This window comes from Xenopus laevis, chromosome 9_10S, assembly GCF_017654675.1.
Source record: "Xenopus laevis strain J_2021 chromosome 9_10S, Xenopus_laevis_v10.1, whole genome shotgun sequence".
In the NCBI taxonomy this organism is placed as follows: Eukaryota; Metazoa; Chordata; class Amphibia; order Anura; family Pipidae; genus Xenopus; species Xenopus laevis.
In genome coordinates, this window is record NC_054388.1 from 22668632 (window position 1) to 22688362 (window position 19731).

At 38.0% G+C, this 19731-nt stretch overlaps 1 protein-coding gene across 1 annotated transcript; it reads left to right on the forward strand.

Annotated features, from left to right (window-relative positions):
- The first annotated feature begins 23 nt into the window (after positions 1 to 23).
- Positions 24 to 18979, forward strand: chmp6.S (charged multivesicular body protein 6 S homeolog). Its single transcript, NM_001092612.1, is given in 8 exon segments — positions 24 to 137; positions 1424 to 1533; positions 7607 to 7694; positions 10873 to 10959; positions 11090 to 11155; positions 11347 to 11427; positions 18400 to 18454; positions 18559 to 18979. Coding segments are annotated over 8 exon segments (603 nt in total). The 5' UTR covers positions 24 to 74; the 3' UTR covers positions 18612 to 18979.
- The last annotated feature ends 752 nt before the right edge of the window (positions 18980 to 19731 follow it).

A 19731-nucleotide genomic window follows, 5' to 3' on the forward strand; every position in this document is an offset into this window, starting at 1 on the left:
AGTGTAGAGGGATATCCCAGCGTGGAGGCCGCGGGCGGGAGGGGGATGCGGGATTCCGGTGACTGGGAACCAAAATGGGGAATCTCTTCGCCCGAAAAAGACGTAGTCGGGTCACCGAGCAAGACAAAGCTGTCCTGGTGAGAGGGAGTGGCTATTGTGTCGTCTGTCCCTACTTCGCCCCTGGGTGTGATTCCTTATCTCTAAGGAATTGGATGCCCCACTCACCTAGTGTTTAATTCACTGTTTATCTCATATCTCATTTTCCCTGTTTTGCGCTCATCTAAAGCCACTGCACTGCTATAGTGTGTATTTCTTGTCTTTCCACAGTGTAGTATATAATATATAGCATAGACCCCCTCACCAATTCTGCAAACTGTGGAATAAATTAGAATATCAGCCAGCAGCAGCACAAATAGCGGTGGCATTTGCAGACAGATGATGCATTTAATTGTTCTATAGCCTGTGAGTATCTTCCTTTGTGTCAATGATGTTCAATGAATAGGTTCGATTGCAGTATCTACTATCATTAATATTCCCTGTTTTTTTAACAGATATTAGCATGGTGGTATAATTGTCCACGGAAGTAGGGTTGGTATTCAGCCAAACATCTCTATATCTTTATTTTGAAAAACCATTAACTCCTGGCACAAGGGAGTGTCAATGCTGCATCCATTGTGCAGTACAAACATACAGTTTGCAGCCTAATACTTGTTCCCATTGAAAGCCCAACACTTACGGAATCAATACTGCCTGAAAAATGGAGTTCTAAAGGATAAATTACCTTATTTAGCGGTCCTGAACATACACTAGCCCCTAGCACCCAAAAAGTGTTAGGGACATTTTAACTGCATTATTATATTCATTTTTACTGGCCTGTATTTTTTTTCTATATTGTAGTTCAATGCTGGTGAAATTTTCCATGAAAGTTATTTGGCATAGTACACCTGTGAATGCTAGATTATATTAATATAGTGATATTGTACACATACATCTACTGAGCCTTTTGGGAAGCTGCAAACCATAAAACTGCATCCAGTCCTGGCTGTGCTTCTTTTAAGTTTGTGTGTGGTTTTGGCTACAAATGAGTGGCACGTCTGATAAAAGCTACATAGATGGCATGTCTGATATAATGCCTTCATATAGGTCCCATGGATTATATGAAGGCATTAAATACAGTTCAACATCAACAGGTTAATAAACTTTAAAGGAGAATTAAAATGCAATATGTTAGGGGTGCCAATATGTTAGGCACCACCCTTCAGTAAGACATATAACTAACTATATGGCCTAGCATACTTTATTCTAGGGTGCTGTGCTGATATTTATGATATTTTTCCAGTGTATTCTCTGTGCCACTCTGGACAAGTTATGATTTGACGCTGCCATAATATGTCTGCTTAGTGTTGTGTTTATTTCTGTTCAGCAACTAAAGCAACAAAGAGACAAGCTGAAGCAGTACCAAAAGAAGATCACACTACAGCTGCAACATGAGAGGGAGTTGGCCAAGCAGTTACTACATGATGGCAAAAAAGAGTAAGAAATGTTCTAGGCATGAGTGCATACGCACCAGTGAATGTGATTTGACTACATTCAAGTTATACTGAAAACAAGAAAAAGCAGTAAAACCCCACACTATCTTACTAAAATTAATTGAGATCTAATTATATAAGTGCTTAGTGCTATTCTAAACATATGCTTAGTTCTCAATCAATTTAGCACCAAAATACAATTAATGGTATTTCAATCGATTGTGATATATATAAATAATTTAAAAGATTAAGGTGCTCAAGTGCTACAAATCAGGTGATGTGACCCGCAATAAAATCTATCTACACACAATTGATGAATAATCTAATAGTTCATGGTTCTTATATGAATTAAATAAGGTGCTAGTGCTGTAGTTATAATTTTAAAGTGAGTTCATGGTATTAAACAATTAAAAATAAAGCGTTAGTAATTCATGAATAAAAGTTAGAAATTAGAAAATAAAATGATGAGATGTTGATACCCATATGTGCATATATATATATATGCATATATATATATATATATATATATATATATATATATATATATATATATATATATATATATAGGGTTTTTACCTTCTGGACATTATATTGGTTGCCATGGTAAATCTTGTTGGTAACCCTTTTCCCCATAGATCCGTGGTAAAAACCCTGACATCCTCCCCTTATGAGAGGATCATTGAGCCTGGTTGTATTCCTGAGACAAACTGGAGTGATTGACATGTAAGGAAAACTGTGAGTATCATTCTGACAGATGTGCAGCAATGAGGCTCCACAGTGTGAGAAGCTCGCGAGATCTCGACGAGATCTCTATGATGTCAGGCACTGAATCTTTAAAAAGCCATGCGACGGATGAAAAGCCCATTTGCTCATTTATCTCTAAGGCACTGAGGATTTGTTGGTTTTATAGCAAAGTTAGCTCTCCTTACAAGACAGTTAAAGGAAAACTATACCCCCCAAACAATGTAGGTCTCTATTAAAAGATACTGAGTAAAACAGCTCATGTGTAAAACCCTGCTTCATGTAAATGAACCATTATCATAATAATATACTTTTTTAGTAGTATGTGCCATTGGGTAATCGTAAATAGAAATTTGCCATTTTAAAAAATAAGGGCTGCCCCCTGAGATCGTAAGATTCACTGTGCACACATACAAACCACATGTAAGGTCACATGAGCCAATTAACAGACAGAGTTCTGCCTTTTGCTTCCTCACTTCTTCCTGTTACAGTTAGTGTTGTAGTATTTCTGGTCAGGTGATCTCTGAGGCAGCACAGATAGAGTCACGAAATGGTGGTTCAAGGCAAGAGTTGTAAAAGGGCAATATTTATGTAAATATATATTCCAGTTTGGTAAGATTCTTTAATATGTCATTCAATTTGATATAAACTATCTGTTGCTTAAGTATTCATTTTGGGGGTATAGTTTTCCTTTAAACGTAGTAACACGACCACAGTCCTCAGTGTTCTGCCTTTCTCCCACGTGTGGTGTCCCAGGGCTTAGAACAACGCAGCTAGTTTCTTTGGGACAACTCCACCTCTATACTATTTTCTAATTTCTAACTTTTATTCATGAATTGCTGACGCTTTATTTTTAATTGTTTAATACCATGAACTCACTTTAAAATTATAACTACAGCACTAGCACCTTATTTAATTCATATAAGAACCATGAACTTTTAGATTATTCATCAATTGTGTGTAGATTGATTTTATTGCGGGTCACATCACCTGATTCTGGTTTATATACCTCTACACAGCCTGAAATTGGGTAATACAAGTGAGTGAACATTAATTACAAGTGAACTATATTTTTGTTTGTGATACCTTCAAGTTATAGTAGGCCAGTGGTGCTGGTTTGCATACATAGGTGCTACACTATATGGACAAAAGTACAGTATATGGACATATGGGTATCAACATCTCATTCCAAACACAGCCTTTACTCCTCTTGAAAGGCTTTTTGATAGATGTTGGAATGCTGTTGATTGGATTTGCTTCCATTCATTCATAAGATGAATGGATCAGCTTTTCACTGTAAAGAGTCCAAATTAATTAAAGAGGTACTCTATAGACCCCCTAATGTAAGTGAAGAAAAAGAGGCTAGAGGATCTTATTTAATGTCTGGTACAAAAATAACAAATATATACTAGGGCAACAAAAACCCTGAATCTCAGAAAAGCTAATGTTACATCCTTTAAGGGCTGCCCTTTAGAGCATAGATTGGGGCATTAGGTTTTCTGGAAAAAAACAGAAATGGTTGTCATTTAAAATCATCTCAAATCATTACTGATCTCAATTTATTTACGTAATGTAAACATTCTAAGGGCCACCCTATATGGCTTAATACAGAAGTGAGGAAGTTAATATGAAAGAAGAGCAATCCATTTAAAAAGTCTGTGGGTTCAGAAGTTGCATTTGATGAATAATATACTTATGCTAATAACTCTACTACTAAATATACTAATAAACACTGTAATAAATTTTGTTAAACAACAAGCCGGAAAGCAAAGATAGAAAATGGGGAGAGCATTGTGGCAGGGCTAAGACTAACCCCAAAAAGCGTATTTATAGTAAAAAGATGCAGGTTGAGAGCGTGGCTCCTTTAAATAATGCTACCAATATGGTTGTTACAAGTACAGAAAAGACAAATGTACTTCAATCATGGGTATGGAAATCAGAGGCAAACAGCAGAATACCTGCTAATCAGTGCTTTATTGTGCGTCCACACAACATGTTTCGGGCAGCAAAAAGGCCCTTTTTCAAGTGTGTACAAGTCACAGTGAAAAGTTGCTTTAAAGAGCCACACAGGAAGTCCCACCTCTTAATTAATCAATCAATATATCACATTTAACCCTTAAAACAATTTTTTACAATTGGCTCTTAACAATGTTACCAATGCTTATCTAGATATATAACATATAAAAAATGTTATAAAATCCATAGAAAAAGTTAAACGTTAAAAGATCATATAATTGTGAAATACATATAAATATAATAGCCTCCAAGTCCATCCATCGTGTCGCAATGGTGTTAAAAAATTGTGCATTGTGTTCCAGGCAATTCCCAGTGATGTGATAAAATCAACCTGTATATACAATAAAAACAGTAAAAATAAACACCTGAAGGAATTGCTCACAAAAGAGCCTACCTATAGAGTACCTTGTTATAACTACCCTTTTCATATTACATTGTTTCAAGTTGCTGAAATTTACCAATAAGTCTTACCCTTTAGATATTTCCTAAAGTTGCTGCTCGCTACTATGTATTCTAAGTCAGGGCAGTAATCAGTATCTGTGAAAGAAAGAGGTACATGTATCAATCATTTAGTTACAAAAAAGACAAATGTACTAAATCGGTTATTTTCTTTTAATTAATACAATAGAGGAGTCAGGGTGTAAAGGGGGTGTGTTCGTTATCGCTGTTTATGCAGATGTTTGATACTTAGTATTCCTACGTAGGCGATATCATTGGTTGATAACTCCGCCTATTTATTCCTTAAAGAACTACTCTTAATTGACCTTTCACTATGTACGCTATATACTGTACTGTACTAACTATCTGCGTGTGCTTACTACTCTAATTACCATAATAACAAACACAACACAGAAGTTACAAATAACACCATATATATTTAATACGACACTCAACAATAAAAACAGAAACTACCTCTAATGCAGATATACCAATTACACAACATAAAACAACTAAATAAAACAATCCTCATTTACACTAACAATCCCCAATTCACCCACAATCTAACTACACATACACAATCACACACGTTATAATTGCCCGCCCTTCCTGGTGCTAAACTTTCCCTAAACCAACAAAAGGGTGAAACAAGTTGGGGTACAGGGGATAGGGAATTGGTGGTATCAGTAAGGGTTTTCGTTGGTGGGATAATAGGGGTGTGAATAGGGGTTAGTGGGATCGTTGGTGGGAGTAGGGGTTTGAGCAGTAGGGGTTAATGGGATTCGTTGGTGGGATAGAGAATGGGATTTGTTGGTGGGATAGTAGGGGTTTGAGCAGTAGGGGTTAATGGGATTCGTTGGTGGGATAGATATACTCAGCCAGGTTTAAATGCTCGTTGTCCAGGGGGGTGATGTCCTCCGGGCGCTCCACAAAAGAAGAAGAGAGAGAGTGCAGCTGCGCCAGCCCTTTTAAACTCTGCTCAGTCCGCCCAGCAGCGTGCACACACGCCCCTCCTCCGGCATGCACTGCTCTAACACGTGGGCCGGCGCGGTGATATGACGTCACCTCGCGAAGGTGTGAATGCGCGCGTCTGTTCGCCGCCGCCGGCTTGGAGGATCAAAGCAGATCCTCCGGCCGGACCGTGCCTGGCTTTCCCTCCCTGCTGGGAGGCAGGGAGTGGTTGGGAGGATGGGACCCATCCTTCCCTTACACAGGGTTCCAAGACACTCCTCATATTTGCACTGTTTGCTCAGTTCAATCTAGTCAGTGGCTGACTTAGGATATGGTTCATAAAGCTTTACACGGAATTAATGTGAACAAAATGCCAGGTCCAGACGGAATACACCCTCGGGTACTAAGACAGCTTTTTAGTCCGGCCTCTTTTTTTATTTTCTCTGACTCGTACCTAAGGATTGGAGGAAAGCTGATGTAATTCCTATATTTAAAAATGGCTTATGATCTCAGCCTGGCAAATATAGGTCAGTAAGTTTGACATCCGTTGTAGGCAAATTAATTGAAGTCTTTTTATGGGATCACATTAAAAATTTTGTCCTGTTGAATGGCATTATGAGCAGTAATCAGGATGACTTTATGAATGATAGGTCATGTCAGACAAAATGTGTCAGTGTTTGCAGATGACGCACAACTTTGCAGCCCAATTTATTCCATCCAGGATGTTGGCATCCTTGCAGCAGGATCTTCACAAACTGGCAATGCTAGTGGCTAAGTGGCAGATGAGATTCAATGTTGATAAATGTAAAGTCGTGCACCTGGGATGTAAAACCCCTTATACCCTTAATGGGACTGCACTAGGCAATCCATAATGGGAAAAATACCTTGCAGTCCTTGTAGATAATAAACTTGGCTGTAGCAAGCGATGCCAGTCAGCAGCTTCAAGGGCAACCAGAGTCTTGAAGTGTATTAAAAGGGGCAAAGATTTGCAGGAGGAGGGGGGTTATTCATCCAATATGTTGTACAGTTTTGGGCTCCAGTGCTCATTGGAAGTAGGGTCCATAGAAGAACTAAGCAATTAAAAGTATGGAAAATCTTAGCTATGAGGAAAGACTGGTTGGGGTTTGTTCATGCTGCAGAAGAGACGCTTAAGGTTTAATATGATAACTATATATAAATATATAAGGGGATCATATAATCTCTCTAATGTTTTATTTACCAGTAGGTTCTTCTAGCTGACACATGGGCATCCTTTTCAATTAGAAGAAAAGAGGGTCAGTCTAAATATATGGAAGCTTTTTGAATAGCTTTAAGAAGGCATTGGATAACTTTTTAGCAAGAGAGGGAATAGAGGGTTATGGAAGATAGCTCATAGTACAAGTTGATCCAGAGACTGGTCTCAGTGCCATTAAAGTTAAAAAGTGAATACTAAGTTCTGAATGTTTTTGTGCACTGTTCGGTATAAATATATATGCTTGCGCATTTTCAGTATACTGAAATTAAAAACCTTTGCTATACCGTGCATGTGCAAGCCCAAGCCAACAGAGGGGATCCCTCAGAATAGAATTAAGATGCTTCTTTCTTACAAAGATCAGTGGGCTGATGTATTGGTTCTGAAAAGGAGCACCTGCTTGGGAAAAAGATAATCCACTGGCATCCCCAAGTGAATTAGCCTTTCCTTGTCCTTTAATGACGCATTTGCGTAAAGACAGAGCAACACAACAATTTTCCCACTTTATGTAACAAAGTAAGTTAGGTTAAAATTAGACATACATCCATCAAGTTCAACTTGACTTAACTTTTTTTAACCTGCCTAACTGCTAGTTGATAACAGAAGAAGGCAAAAAAACATGAAATATAATGGTGAATCATACTACAACCATGTGTAATAATTAACCCATTTACTGATAATATTTGCTTCTTACCTCCAGGAAAGCCAAATTATTGCTAAAGAAAAAAAGATACCAGGAACAGCTTCTGGAGAAAACAGATAACCAGATCAGCAACCTGGAGAAAATGGTGAGTTAGCAGTATTATTATATATAATATAAATATATTGTTAATATATTATTCATTTGTATGTTTAGTGACACCACTCTTATGCTAGCACCAGTAAAGATGATCTTCATATAATTACAGTCACAGTCACTGTTTTAATAAACACAGTTTAAAGGACATGTAAAGCCTACATTTTCCTACCATGTATATAAGTGTCATATTTTCCCCACCCAAGCCACCACCATCACATTTTCCGAAAACAAATGGCAGCTTTCACCCGGCAGCCATGTTCCCTCTGACACATCATCAGTAACATTGACATATGCAAACAGCAATGCAGAATGCATATTTACACAGGCACAACATACTTTGAAGTTGAGCACTGTAATGTTTAAAGGAACAGTAACTCCAAAAAATTAAAGTGTTTTAAACTAATGAAAATATAATGTACTGTTGCCCTGCACTGGTAAAACTGATGTGTTTGCTTCAGAAACACTACTATTGTTTATATAAACAAATTGCTGTGTAGCACTGGCGGAAATTAAAAAAAAAAAGGCTATATGGCACAGGTTAAACAGTGGATAACAGGTAACACTGCTATCTGCTGTGTAACCTGAGCCTTTTCTCCTTTGAATGGCTGCCCCCATTGCTACACAGCAGCTTATTTATATGAACAATATTAGTGATTGAAGGAAACACAGCAGTTTTACCAATGCAGGGCAACACTACATTATAATTTTATTACTTTAAATCACTTTCATCTTTTGATCTTACTGTTCCTTTAATCTAAGCTCAGGAGAGGTGGTTAGGAGAAAAAAATAGGATCAGGCAGCTAGAGCAGAGTTTCTATGGCAACCAGCAATGCTATCTCTTCATTGGCTGTTAGACTGAAAGGTGTGTTTAGTCATCTGAGCTCATAAGAACCGAGCATGCTCATGAGCCAACAGCTAAAGTAAATTCCTGAGGGAGGGGGCAGAGTGGGTTAGAGGAGTAGAAGGTTTTCTAAGTGATTAAGGGGATGCTGCAGCCTTACTGTTAACCTTTTAACAACCAGAGTGGCAGGTATCTAAAGATTTCAAAGGATGTTCACTGAATACATTTTTGTGCGGAGGGTTTACATGTCTTTTTAAGTGACTCCTGATGCAAGATTATGCACCATAGTTCTGGTAGTTGTTCTCAGAGGAATGAAAAAAATATTGTTTAGTGTTCTAAACTAGCAAGCTAAGCACACCACCCAGAGATCAATCATTGCATACTCTGTGCTAAAAAACAGCTTTTACAGAGTAATAGAAGCTTTTTGCTGGACCTTGTGTCTTATTTACTGTTCTGAATTAACACTGCCATGCCTTATATGTTAGATTTAAAGCAGCTTCCAATGCACTCTGTTTGTTTATAAGAAAATATGTTTGTCATGTAGTTGTTCTTTGATAAGAATGCTTCATATTCATTCCTGCCCTACCCTTTGAAGTGGGTGGTTCCAGATACTGTCCCCCACCCAAAGATGGAGGTGGTGTTCCTAGATACTAACCTAGCCATCTGCTTTCACTGCTGGTTGGTTAATTTCTTTCTAATTTCTGGTTGGTTAATTTTTTTGATAACTGTTTTTAGAAGCAAATAACAGGAAATTGGTTAATGACATATAGGGGCAGATTTATCAAGGGAGTTTGTATAAAGTCCCATGAACTCGGAATTTGGAAAACAATGACCAATAGATATTTTTTTTTAAAAAAAAAAAATTATGATTAATTGGATCGACCTGCAAACTCGAATCAAATTCAAATAGAATTTTCTCCAAAAAACCCCTTGATTTTCAGGAAGGCTGCCAACAACTACAAATTGATTCCAGGACGTTCCCCATAGGATAAACATGATAACATGATAAATTTCAAAAATCGAATTCAAAATATTTTTTAAAAACTCAAATCGAATTTTAACTATTCCCTAGTCAAATTCCACTAAAAAAACTCAAATTCTTCAGCAAACAACAAAGTAAACAGGCAATAACTATAAGACCATACAGATTAATAGTACCTTAGAGGGCACAAGTTTCTATGTTTTCTGTATTATATTGTTCAAATTAAATTTGATGTAAAAATCACTAAGCAAGAATGTGTAACACATTCATGAATGATATAAGGCTTTAGTCCTGTCTGGGTTTTTGCAACACTACACTACATCCTGAGGATCCTATATATTAAAACCACTGGTGTTACAGATCAAATGTATATCATTTATTTCCTTATTCACACCTCCTACACATGTAACCAATGTCTCAGCATGCTAGAATCTACCATGTAAAATATTTGAAGCCAGAGAGAGCTGCACATCTACACAGGTGTATAGCTTGCAGCTCCTGGACTGATTTGGGCATACACTAAAACTGAATGGCAATGTATAGAAGCTCCATCAGTCAATCTGTGACCCTTTTGATCTATTCCGCTTTAAGTAAACACATTCTTAAGGGGAAATAAAACAAATCACTGAGCAAGATGGTACTCACATATATAATTGACACCTAATATATAGTGAATAAAGTACCCCCTCTTGTAAAATATAAGGATATTATAAGTTACCGAGGAGTTTCATGACCCTATAAAAACACGAGGCCGAAGGCCGAGTGTTTTTATACAGGTCATGGAACTCCGAGGTAACTTATAATATCCTCATATTTTACAACTGGGGGTACTTTATTTATTATAATACACAAATTTTAATGAGTCATGTGACAGAAATTACATCACTACTCACCGTTTATAACTGATGACATCACTACTCACCGTTTATAAGGATATAATTTACAAGATATTCATGGCTTTTGTGTATTATATAAATATCATGCACATATAGAGGAGTCACTGACAAAATCTAGTTCTGGGTATACCTGAAATCTTCAGAGCATGGATACTTATTCTAAACCTCACTAGAAATATATTCTCCTGACACCTGAAACAAGTATTCTCCATTTAAAAGTGTGTCAAAAAAAACTATGGGGCACATTTATCAAGGGTCGAAGTGAAAATTTGAATTTGAGTTTTTTGTTTTTTTTTTAATGACCAAAAATTTTTATGGAGTTCTCCACATGTATCAAAAAGGCAGTATTTTGTGTTCACTGTTTTACTGACAGATACAATAACTAAATTGTATAGAGTTGTGACTTGAGTCGAATTCTGCCTTATCAAAGCTTGATTTTGTATTGCAGGTTGAAGACATAGAGTTTGCCCAAATTGAAATGAAAGTGATTGAAGGATTGAAAGTGGGCAATGAGTGCTTGAAGAAAATGCATGAGGTAAATATCTCTGCTTGGGATAGCGATGGTACCCTACCTCACTTCCATAGTAAGCTGCTTATGGAGAAAGTGCTGCAATGATCAATATTACTTTATATTTTAAGCTGACTTACCATTTCTTCCTTCTTAGGTTATGTCTATTGAAGAAGTAGAGAGGATCATGGATGAGACACAAGAGGGCATTGAATATCAGAGGGTAAGTTCTAGTTGCCTGATAGGTCATTTTGGCCCTGTAGGTAATTTGTGCATTTACCTTGGGACTAACTAGACCGACTAGTCTTTCACCAAGTATGTCTGCTTTATGTTGAGATCACAGATTGCTAGATCTGTAGATTTGTGATTACAGCTCATTGTTTAAAAATACATTTTATTTGTAACACTTTGCAGCAAATTGATGAGATGCTTTCAGGAAGCCTGACTGCTGAAGATGAAGAGGCAATTCTAGAAGAACTAGAAGCTATCACTCAGGTGAGGGACATATAACCTATAAAGCCTTTTGGTTCCAGCCCCTTCTTAAAGGCCATATCAGAAGAAATCTTTAATCTGTTAATGCTTGCAGGGAATACTTACAACCCCAATGTGTCAGTGGCCATCTTACTAAATACGGCTATGATATCCCTGAATACTGCTTTGTATCTAAGTTATGCTATAAATATCAGGTAGGCCTTCTTCAGATCACCACAGTAGGAACTAATATTTGCTTGAAAAATGGTACAGCTCACAGGAGCACTCATGAGAATGCAGTTTTTAATTGCAATTGAATATATTAAAGGATTCTGTCACAGTTAAACATGTTTTAATATTGCTGTTCCAGCACTCTGAGTTATACTCCTAACCTATCCCAGTCTATGTTAGTACTTCTGTGTTTCTTTTTTCTCTCTTTATACGTCCTGCTGACACCTCGTCTCTTCCCATTTCATTATGTGTTTCTCCATTGTACTGAACCTATTACAACTCGCAAAAGAGCTGCAGTGAAGGTTGAACTTAATTTTGTCTTTACCACTTGCTAAGTAAACAGAGCAGGTCAATATTCTTTTTGGCAGCTCCCAGTAGTTTGGAATGTGCCTAGCTTTGAACTGTAAGGAGCTTTTATCTATGTACCTCCCTTCGTCTGCCTTAGTGTAGTGCAGCCTGCCATTTTAATTCTTAAAGGGCCGGTACATGATAAATTTCGAAAATCGAATTCTAATTTTTTTTTAAAAAACTCGAATTTTCACTTGACCGTTGATAAATGTGCCCATAGTGTTTTTTTGAAACACTTTTAAATGAAGAATACTTGTTTAAGGTGTCAGGAGAATACTTGTTTCAGGTGTCAGGAGAATTTTAATTAGCAAATGTATATATTTCTAGTGAGGTTTTCGATAAGCATCCATGCTCTGAAGATCGCAGGTATACCCAGAACTAGATTTTGCCAGTGACTCCTCCATATGTGCATGATATTTATATATAAGGTGTCAATTATATATGTGAGTACCATCTTGCTCTGTGGTTTGTGTTATTTCCCCTTAAGAATGTGTTTACTTAAAAAAGGAATAGATCAAAAGGGTCACAGATTGACTGATGGAGCTTCTATACATTGCCATTCAGTTTTAGTGTATGCCCAAATCAGTCCAGGAGCTGCAAGCTATACACCTGTGTAGATGTGCAGCTCTCTCTGGCTTCAAATATTTTACATGGTAGATTCTAGCATGCTGAGACATTGGTTACATGTGTAGGAGGTGTGAATAAGGAAATAAACAATATAAATTTGATCTGTAACACCAGCAATATTTTATAGTGCTTAGTGTAGTGCAGCCTGCCATTTTAATTCTGTTCTCCTAATAATTGTTCTATGCTTCATCTGGTCCATGAAGAAAAAGGTAGGAAGAAAATGTGTATATATATATATATATATATACACAGTATATCTATATCTATATATATATATATATATATATATATATATATATATATATATATATATATATATATATATATATATATATATATATATGTATATATATAACAATCCAAAATAAAACCACACTTCAAGGTCTTGAAATGGTGAAAAAAAGTGAAAAGTTTATTTCAACGTTTCGGCACACTAACTCGGGCCGTCTTCAGGATGTGAAAACCATACAACACAAGTGCCAAATTTATACATGTAAAAATGGCGCCACCATTGTGGATGTGATGTCATCAGTGAGTGCTCATGGTGATATTTAGGCTATATGCATTAAAAACTGTTAGCCATCAGTGACATATAGGTACATATGTAATTTGCTAGTGAGGGTATAGTGACCAGTGAGTAATGTTCACCTCGTTGCATTCTACCTAAACAGTACTATGCATTTAAACTTACCCCAGTCAGAGACAGAGGAGGGCAAGCCCATCGAACTTTCGCCCTGATTGTGCTGTCAGCATGCCAGGTACAGTAACCGGTCTGTGGTGCATACCTCCCTTCCGACAAACCCATTCTCCGCAGCTGTTCCGCTGCTGTTGCGCCGGTTGCCATGGTAACCAATCGGATTGCGAATTTCACTCCATTGCCTAAGGAGTGTGTAGCAGCCTTCGGTCCCTGTCGCTTCGTGATCCTTAGGGCTGTGTGTGCCCCCTTAGGGCTCCGTGCCTCTTGGTTCATCTTGTATGTCGCTTCTGGTGAATCACTCCGGAGTTAGCTACGCCCTTTTGCACAGGGTGTCATTCACAATTCTCTCCCGCCCCCTGTAGACGGCATCCATCTCTGGGTCTCAAAGGTTTAAGCTTTCTTCCATACCACGCGACTGTGTCCACAACGGTAGATTCCTCTGATGTTGGCCACATTCACATGGATCAGACAAGCTCATTTAGTTTAATCAAACAGTCAGATTAGTATTCCACTTATTACTTTCGTTTCGGACAGGTCCTCTGTAACTCGATGCTTTGGCTATAATAGGTCCTGGGGAATGCATCAACTCGGTCGCCTGACATGCCTTGCAGCGCAGGGGCCAATACCTTTTCGTTGCCCACCTCCACCTCTTCCCGAAGTGCCTGCCAACAAAACAAATTATATAATTTTTGTCATTAAAGAATTCAATAGTTATATTACGTGTCCAATGAACCACATAATTGCCAATAAAAATAAAAAATAAAGCAAGATATAAATACAGCAGATGTGACAAGCTCAACAATATTGCCATATAAACCTCCTATTGTCAGTAGTTCCTCCCCTTCTTTTATATAGTGCTAAAGAAAGGGATGTTATAGAAAGGAATGTTAATAAAAGGGGGACATAGGGAGGGTTTCGTTTAACCCTTTGGGTGCCAAAGTCTCCAATTTATAAAACGGGATTCCCTTTGTAGTAACCACAGACCTCTATTTCCTCCTCTCCGGGGTTCAGGAATGTGGTCAATAATCATGTGTCGGAATTGTGGGAGGGTATGTTTTGTATTCAACCAGTGTCGAGCCACTGGTTGTTCCGATTTGCCAGTGGTTAAGGCCGCCCTGATGGCACTTCTATGGTTGTTCATCCGCTCCCTGTAAGTAGTTGTTGTCTTACCCACATACGATGATCCACACAGGCACCAGGCCATATATATCACATGATCAGATATACAAGTCACTCTGTGGTCAATATGGAATTTCTGTCCAGTCATTGGATGTGCAAAACTGGACCCTTGTTGCATACCACTACAGGTTAGACATTCTGAGCATCTAAAACATCCCTTCTTCAATGGTCTGTCCAGCCAGGTCTTTTTCTTTATTGAGAGTTCAGTCAGGTCTTTTCAGACCACTAAGTCACTCAAGTTCTTACCCCTCCTAAAGGCCATTAAAGGTTTCTTGAACTCCGAGAAAGGCAAGCTTCTGTCTTCCTTCAGGATTTCCCACCTATTAGTAATTGCTGTTTTCATGGCTTTACTCGTGTTTGACCATGTCGTAGTAAATATTAACTTGGGTTTTTCTTTTCACCCAAGGTATTCCTTTTGTAATAAGCTGTCTTGGTCACATAATTTAGCCCTCTCCAGTTGTTCTCTAATGAGCTCTTTCGAGTAGCCCCTCATAGCGAATTGGTCAGCCAACATTGCTAGTTGTAGTTCCGCTGTGCTTCGGTCCGAATTATTCCTGATGGTCCTCAGGAATTGTGAATAAATGATTCCCCTAGACATGTGTGATGGGTGGTGAGAGTGTGCATGTAGTAGACTGTTTCTGTCTGTGGGTTTCTTGTATAATGTAGTCCCCAACGTATCACCACATTTGTAAATTGTAACATCCAGAAAATGTATTTGCTGTAAATCATAGGACAGTGTCAGTCTAATGGGTAAGTCAAGGGCATTTAGATTCGTATGGAATTCCAGCAATTCTTCCTCTGTTCCATTCCATATGAACAGCAGGTCATGGATGTAACGTTTGTAAAAACCTATCTTCTCAGCCCCCATGGGTAAGAGCCATCTTGTCTCGTAGTCCTCCATAAATAAATTTGCAAATGAGGGGGCCACATTGGACCCCATCGCTGTCCCCGCTATCTGTAGATAGTGTGTCTCTCCAAACATGAAATAATTATGTGTCAAAATCCAATCCAATAAGGTGACCAAAAATTCGGTTGGTGGATTTCCTCTGTGCTTTTTGGAGAGGGCTTCCCTGCAAACCTCAACTCCGCTCTTGTGTGGAATTACTGTATAAAGGCTTGATACGTCCATCGTAGCCAAAACACTCTGACTAGAGATGGTGGTATCCTTCAGCATTGTAAGCAGATGTTTGGTATCTCTTACATATGATCCCATCTGCTGCACCAGAGGTTGTAAGAAATGATCGATAAATTTCGCCGCAGTTTGGAATATAGACCCTATGGCTGAGATAATCGGGCGACCCGGGGGAGTAGTGGCTGATGTGTGTATTTTCGGTAATGTGTATATAAACTTTTTTTTTGTTGGAAATATATATTTATCAGCATAAATAAGACACGGAGCACTCAAGTGACATGTGCAAAACTTTAATGGTGTAAGTCGATGTTTGGGTCCTGCACAGAGGAGCTTTATCAAGACATCAAAGGTCCTCTTTGCAGGACCAAAACATCGACTTACACCAATATGACTATGAAGATTTTCATTTATCCAGGTCATAGTATATCTAGTATAGGTCAATCTAAAAAAAAAAAAACAACTGGACTTGCTGAGTAATCAATGAAGACGTTTCACTACTCATCCGAGCAGCTTCTTCAGTTCAACTGACTGGTGTGGGAAGTTCTCGGCATATAAACTCTTCCACTAATCCATTTACAATGGCACATTGTAACTCTTCAAAGAGGTGACATCTGAAGAAACTCACAGAGGTGTTGATTCTGTGTAGTTGTGATAGGATTATCCAATGTGTCATGCAACTCCTAGATACAGGTGTTACTTGTGAGAGTTGCATGAATGGATGTGTGAAGTGTTCTGAATCCGCCGGGGTACAGATGTTAGAACAGCATTGTATGTAGCAGACAGGTGGTGTCGAAGGTCCCCACCTCTGTTCAGAGATGGTCTCTCCACCTTGACATGAATCGCCTCTTTCACGCCTCGTTCAAACCAGCGGTCTTCTTTATCCAAGATTTGGACCTTGCTGTCTTCAAAGGAGTGTCCCTTGTCTTTTAAGTGTAGAAAGACAGCTGAGTTTTGCCCTGTAGAGTTCTCCCTCCTGTGCTGAGCCATTCGCTTGGAGAGCAGTTGTTTTGTCTCCCCAATGTATAGATCTGTACATTCCTCGCTACACTGGACTCCGTATACCACAGTGGTATACGGAGTCTTTCTACACTTAAAAGACAAGGGACACTCCTTTGAAGACAGCAAGGTCCAAATCTTGGATAAAGAAGACCGCTGGTTTGAACGAGGCGTGAAAGAGGCGATTCATGTCAAGGTGGAGAGACCATCTCTGAACAGAGGTGGGGGCCTTCGACACCACTTGTCTGCTACATACAATGCTGTTCTAACATCTGTACCCCGGCGGATTCATAACACTTCACACATACATTCATGCAACTCTCACAACTAACACCTGTATCTAGGAGTTGCATGACACATTGGATAATCCTATCACAATTACACAGAATCAACACCTCTGTGAGTTTCTTCAGATGTCACCTCTTTGAAGAGTTACAATGTGCCATTGTAAATGGATTAGTGGAAGAGTTTATATGCCGAGAATTTCCCACACCAGTCAGTTGAACTGAAGAAGCTGCTCGGATGAGTAGTGAAACGTCTTCATTGATTACTCAGCAAGTCCAGTTGTTTTTAGATTGACCTATACTAGATATCGATTTACACCATTAAAGTTTTGCACATAAATTAAGTCCCATTAATGCGCCGTGTACTTCCGACTCTATACATGCACTCACCACTCTGCTTATCAATGGCAGTCAGTCTCTTTGAGACCTTTCTCAAGTCACACAAAATGTTGACAAATAAATTTAGTTTTTTTATATTTCCATTTATTATAAAGTCCCAGTTTGTGTGTGTATATATATATAGTGAATAAAGTACCCCGTCTTGTAAATTATAAGGATATTATAAGTTACTGAGGAGTTTCATGACCATATAAAAACACTGAAGGCCGAGTGTTTTTATACAGGTCATGGAACTCCGAGTTAACTTCTAATATCCTCATATTTTGCAACAGGGAGTACTTTATATATTATAATACACACGTTTCAGTGAGTCATGTGACAGAAATGACATCACTACTCACCGTTTATAACTGATGGCATCAGTACTCACCGTTTATAAGGATACAATTTACAAGATATTCATGGCTTTTGTGTATTATATATATATATATATATATATATATATATATATATATATATATATATATATATATATATATATATATATATATATATAATGTTACCTTACCTTATTTTAATTAATATGAGGATTCAGAAATCACCAAGAATTGCCATGACAATATAAATTGCTAATCTATGCATCCAAACTCCAGTTTGGCTTGTGATATACATATATCCATATATTAATACAGGTATGGGACCTGTTATCCAGAATGCTTTGGACCTGGAGTTTTTCATATAATGGGTTTTTCTGTAATTGGGATCTCCATACTGACTGACCTGTAATTTGGAGCTTTCTGGACAGTGATTTTCCAGATAACTGATCCCAACTGATTTAGGTGCCATATGATTTTGTATGATTTTAGTAGAATTCTCACTGAAACTTACAAATAAAGAAACATTTTAATAAGCCACCTTTCAAAATAGCATTATAATCAGCTAGATTGTGACATCATAACTGATTGATTATAATATTTCACTGCATTGCTTTATGTCATAAATTGGCAGGGTCAAAGATTTACAAAAACAAAATCTATCATGAAAGTAATTTTATAATGAATAACGGATCCCCTAATGTACATTCAGTAATGTACATCACAAACCCTAAGACTAAATGAAGGTATTTGATGGACTCTCATGCAATAATTATGTATTTCTTATAGGAAGATCTGGAGCTTCCTGAGGCCCCTTCAGAGCCTCTTCCAGACACTATACCAGGTAAGTATATTGTGGCTGTACATGGCAGGGCTTTACCTCTATAAATTGGTTTTATCTACTGGCAGCTGATAACGACTTTCTTGACCAATACTTTTTTTTAACAGAGAAACAAGCTGTCAAAAACAAGCCCAAACCACAGATGATTGCTTCGTCTTAACTGTGTGCACCATGACAAATAAACCTCAAGTATTCAAGGTAAAGGTGTCAAGCAGAAAAAAGGAGAATAACCACTTTACCATCCCTCCAGTGCAAGGCATAAAGGCAAAGTCTGAAGGACTACAGAAACAGAAGTTATTCCAAACACTGGGCATCTGGACTATATTTTTTGGGACCTCTGTAATATTCTCCTGCAGCAGAGGATTCTCTGGATTTTATGATTAATTAGTAACCAATTTTCTAGCATAATTAAAAATAGCTGAGGGTTTTTTTTTTTTAATGCAACTGGTATTACAACTTTTTTTAAAGGACTGTTCTCCATGGCAGAAGGAGATATAAAAAAAATGAAATAAACATTATGGGGCTGAATAGAACATCTGACTGGTCTTTTCTGCCATCAGGGACTGCCTTTATGGAGATGTTTTTTTCATTTTGGTTTAAGTGAAGATATAAGGCACTCCAGGATGAGGTCTCTGCCAGTAGACAAAATGCTACTGTTTATTGAGCTATTATTCAAAGGAAGTTTCTTCTGTTAGATTAGAGGCTGTTGGAGTTTGAGGTCTGCAGGGTGGTAATTCTTTTACAAACTTCCTCTCACATTCCCCCTTCTGTAACTCCAATAGAGTAGCACATGGCAGCATATTTCTTTCTAAATAAGCTGTTCACTCTGATCATATACATAGCAAGGAGAAACAAAACTAAGCGTCTGTCAAATCCTTATCTAAAGGGTCCATACATGGGCAGACATTGATTGCTGACTTGACCATGTATGTGCCCAACACCATCCGGTCCCTTCTAAATATGATGCCCACTGAGTTAAGGTGGCCATACACATAGAGATCCGCTCTGTTGGCGATTTTTGCCAAACGATCAGATCTCTCTCCGGTATGCCCACCTTGGGTAGTTTATTCTAAGTGATGAAAGAGGATGGGGTATAGTTAGTACCCTATATCTTTCATCACCTAGAATAAACTTCTACTAACTGGAATATTTCAGCTATATATAAGGATGGCTAAAATCATGTTTACATTGGACCATCAAGGGAGGGCCAAACCCAACAAGTCTGGAAACCTGGGTAATTGTTGTGTTTAGCGCAGATAACAAAATAAGGTCAATGTGGA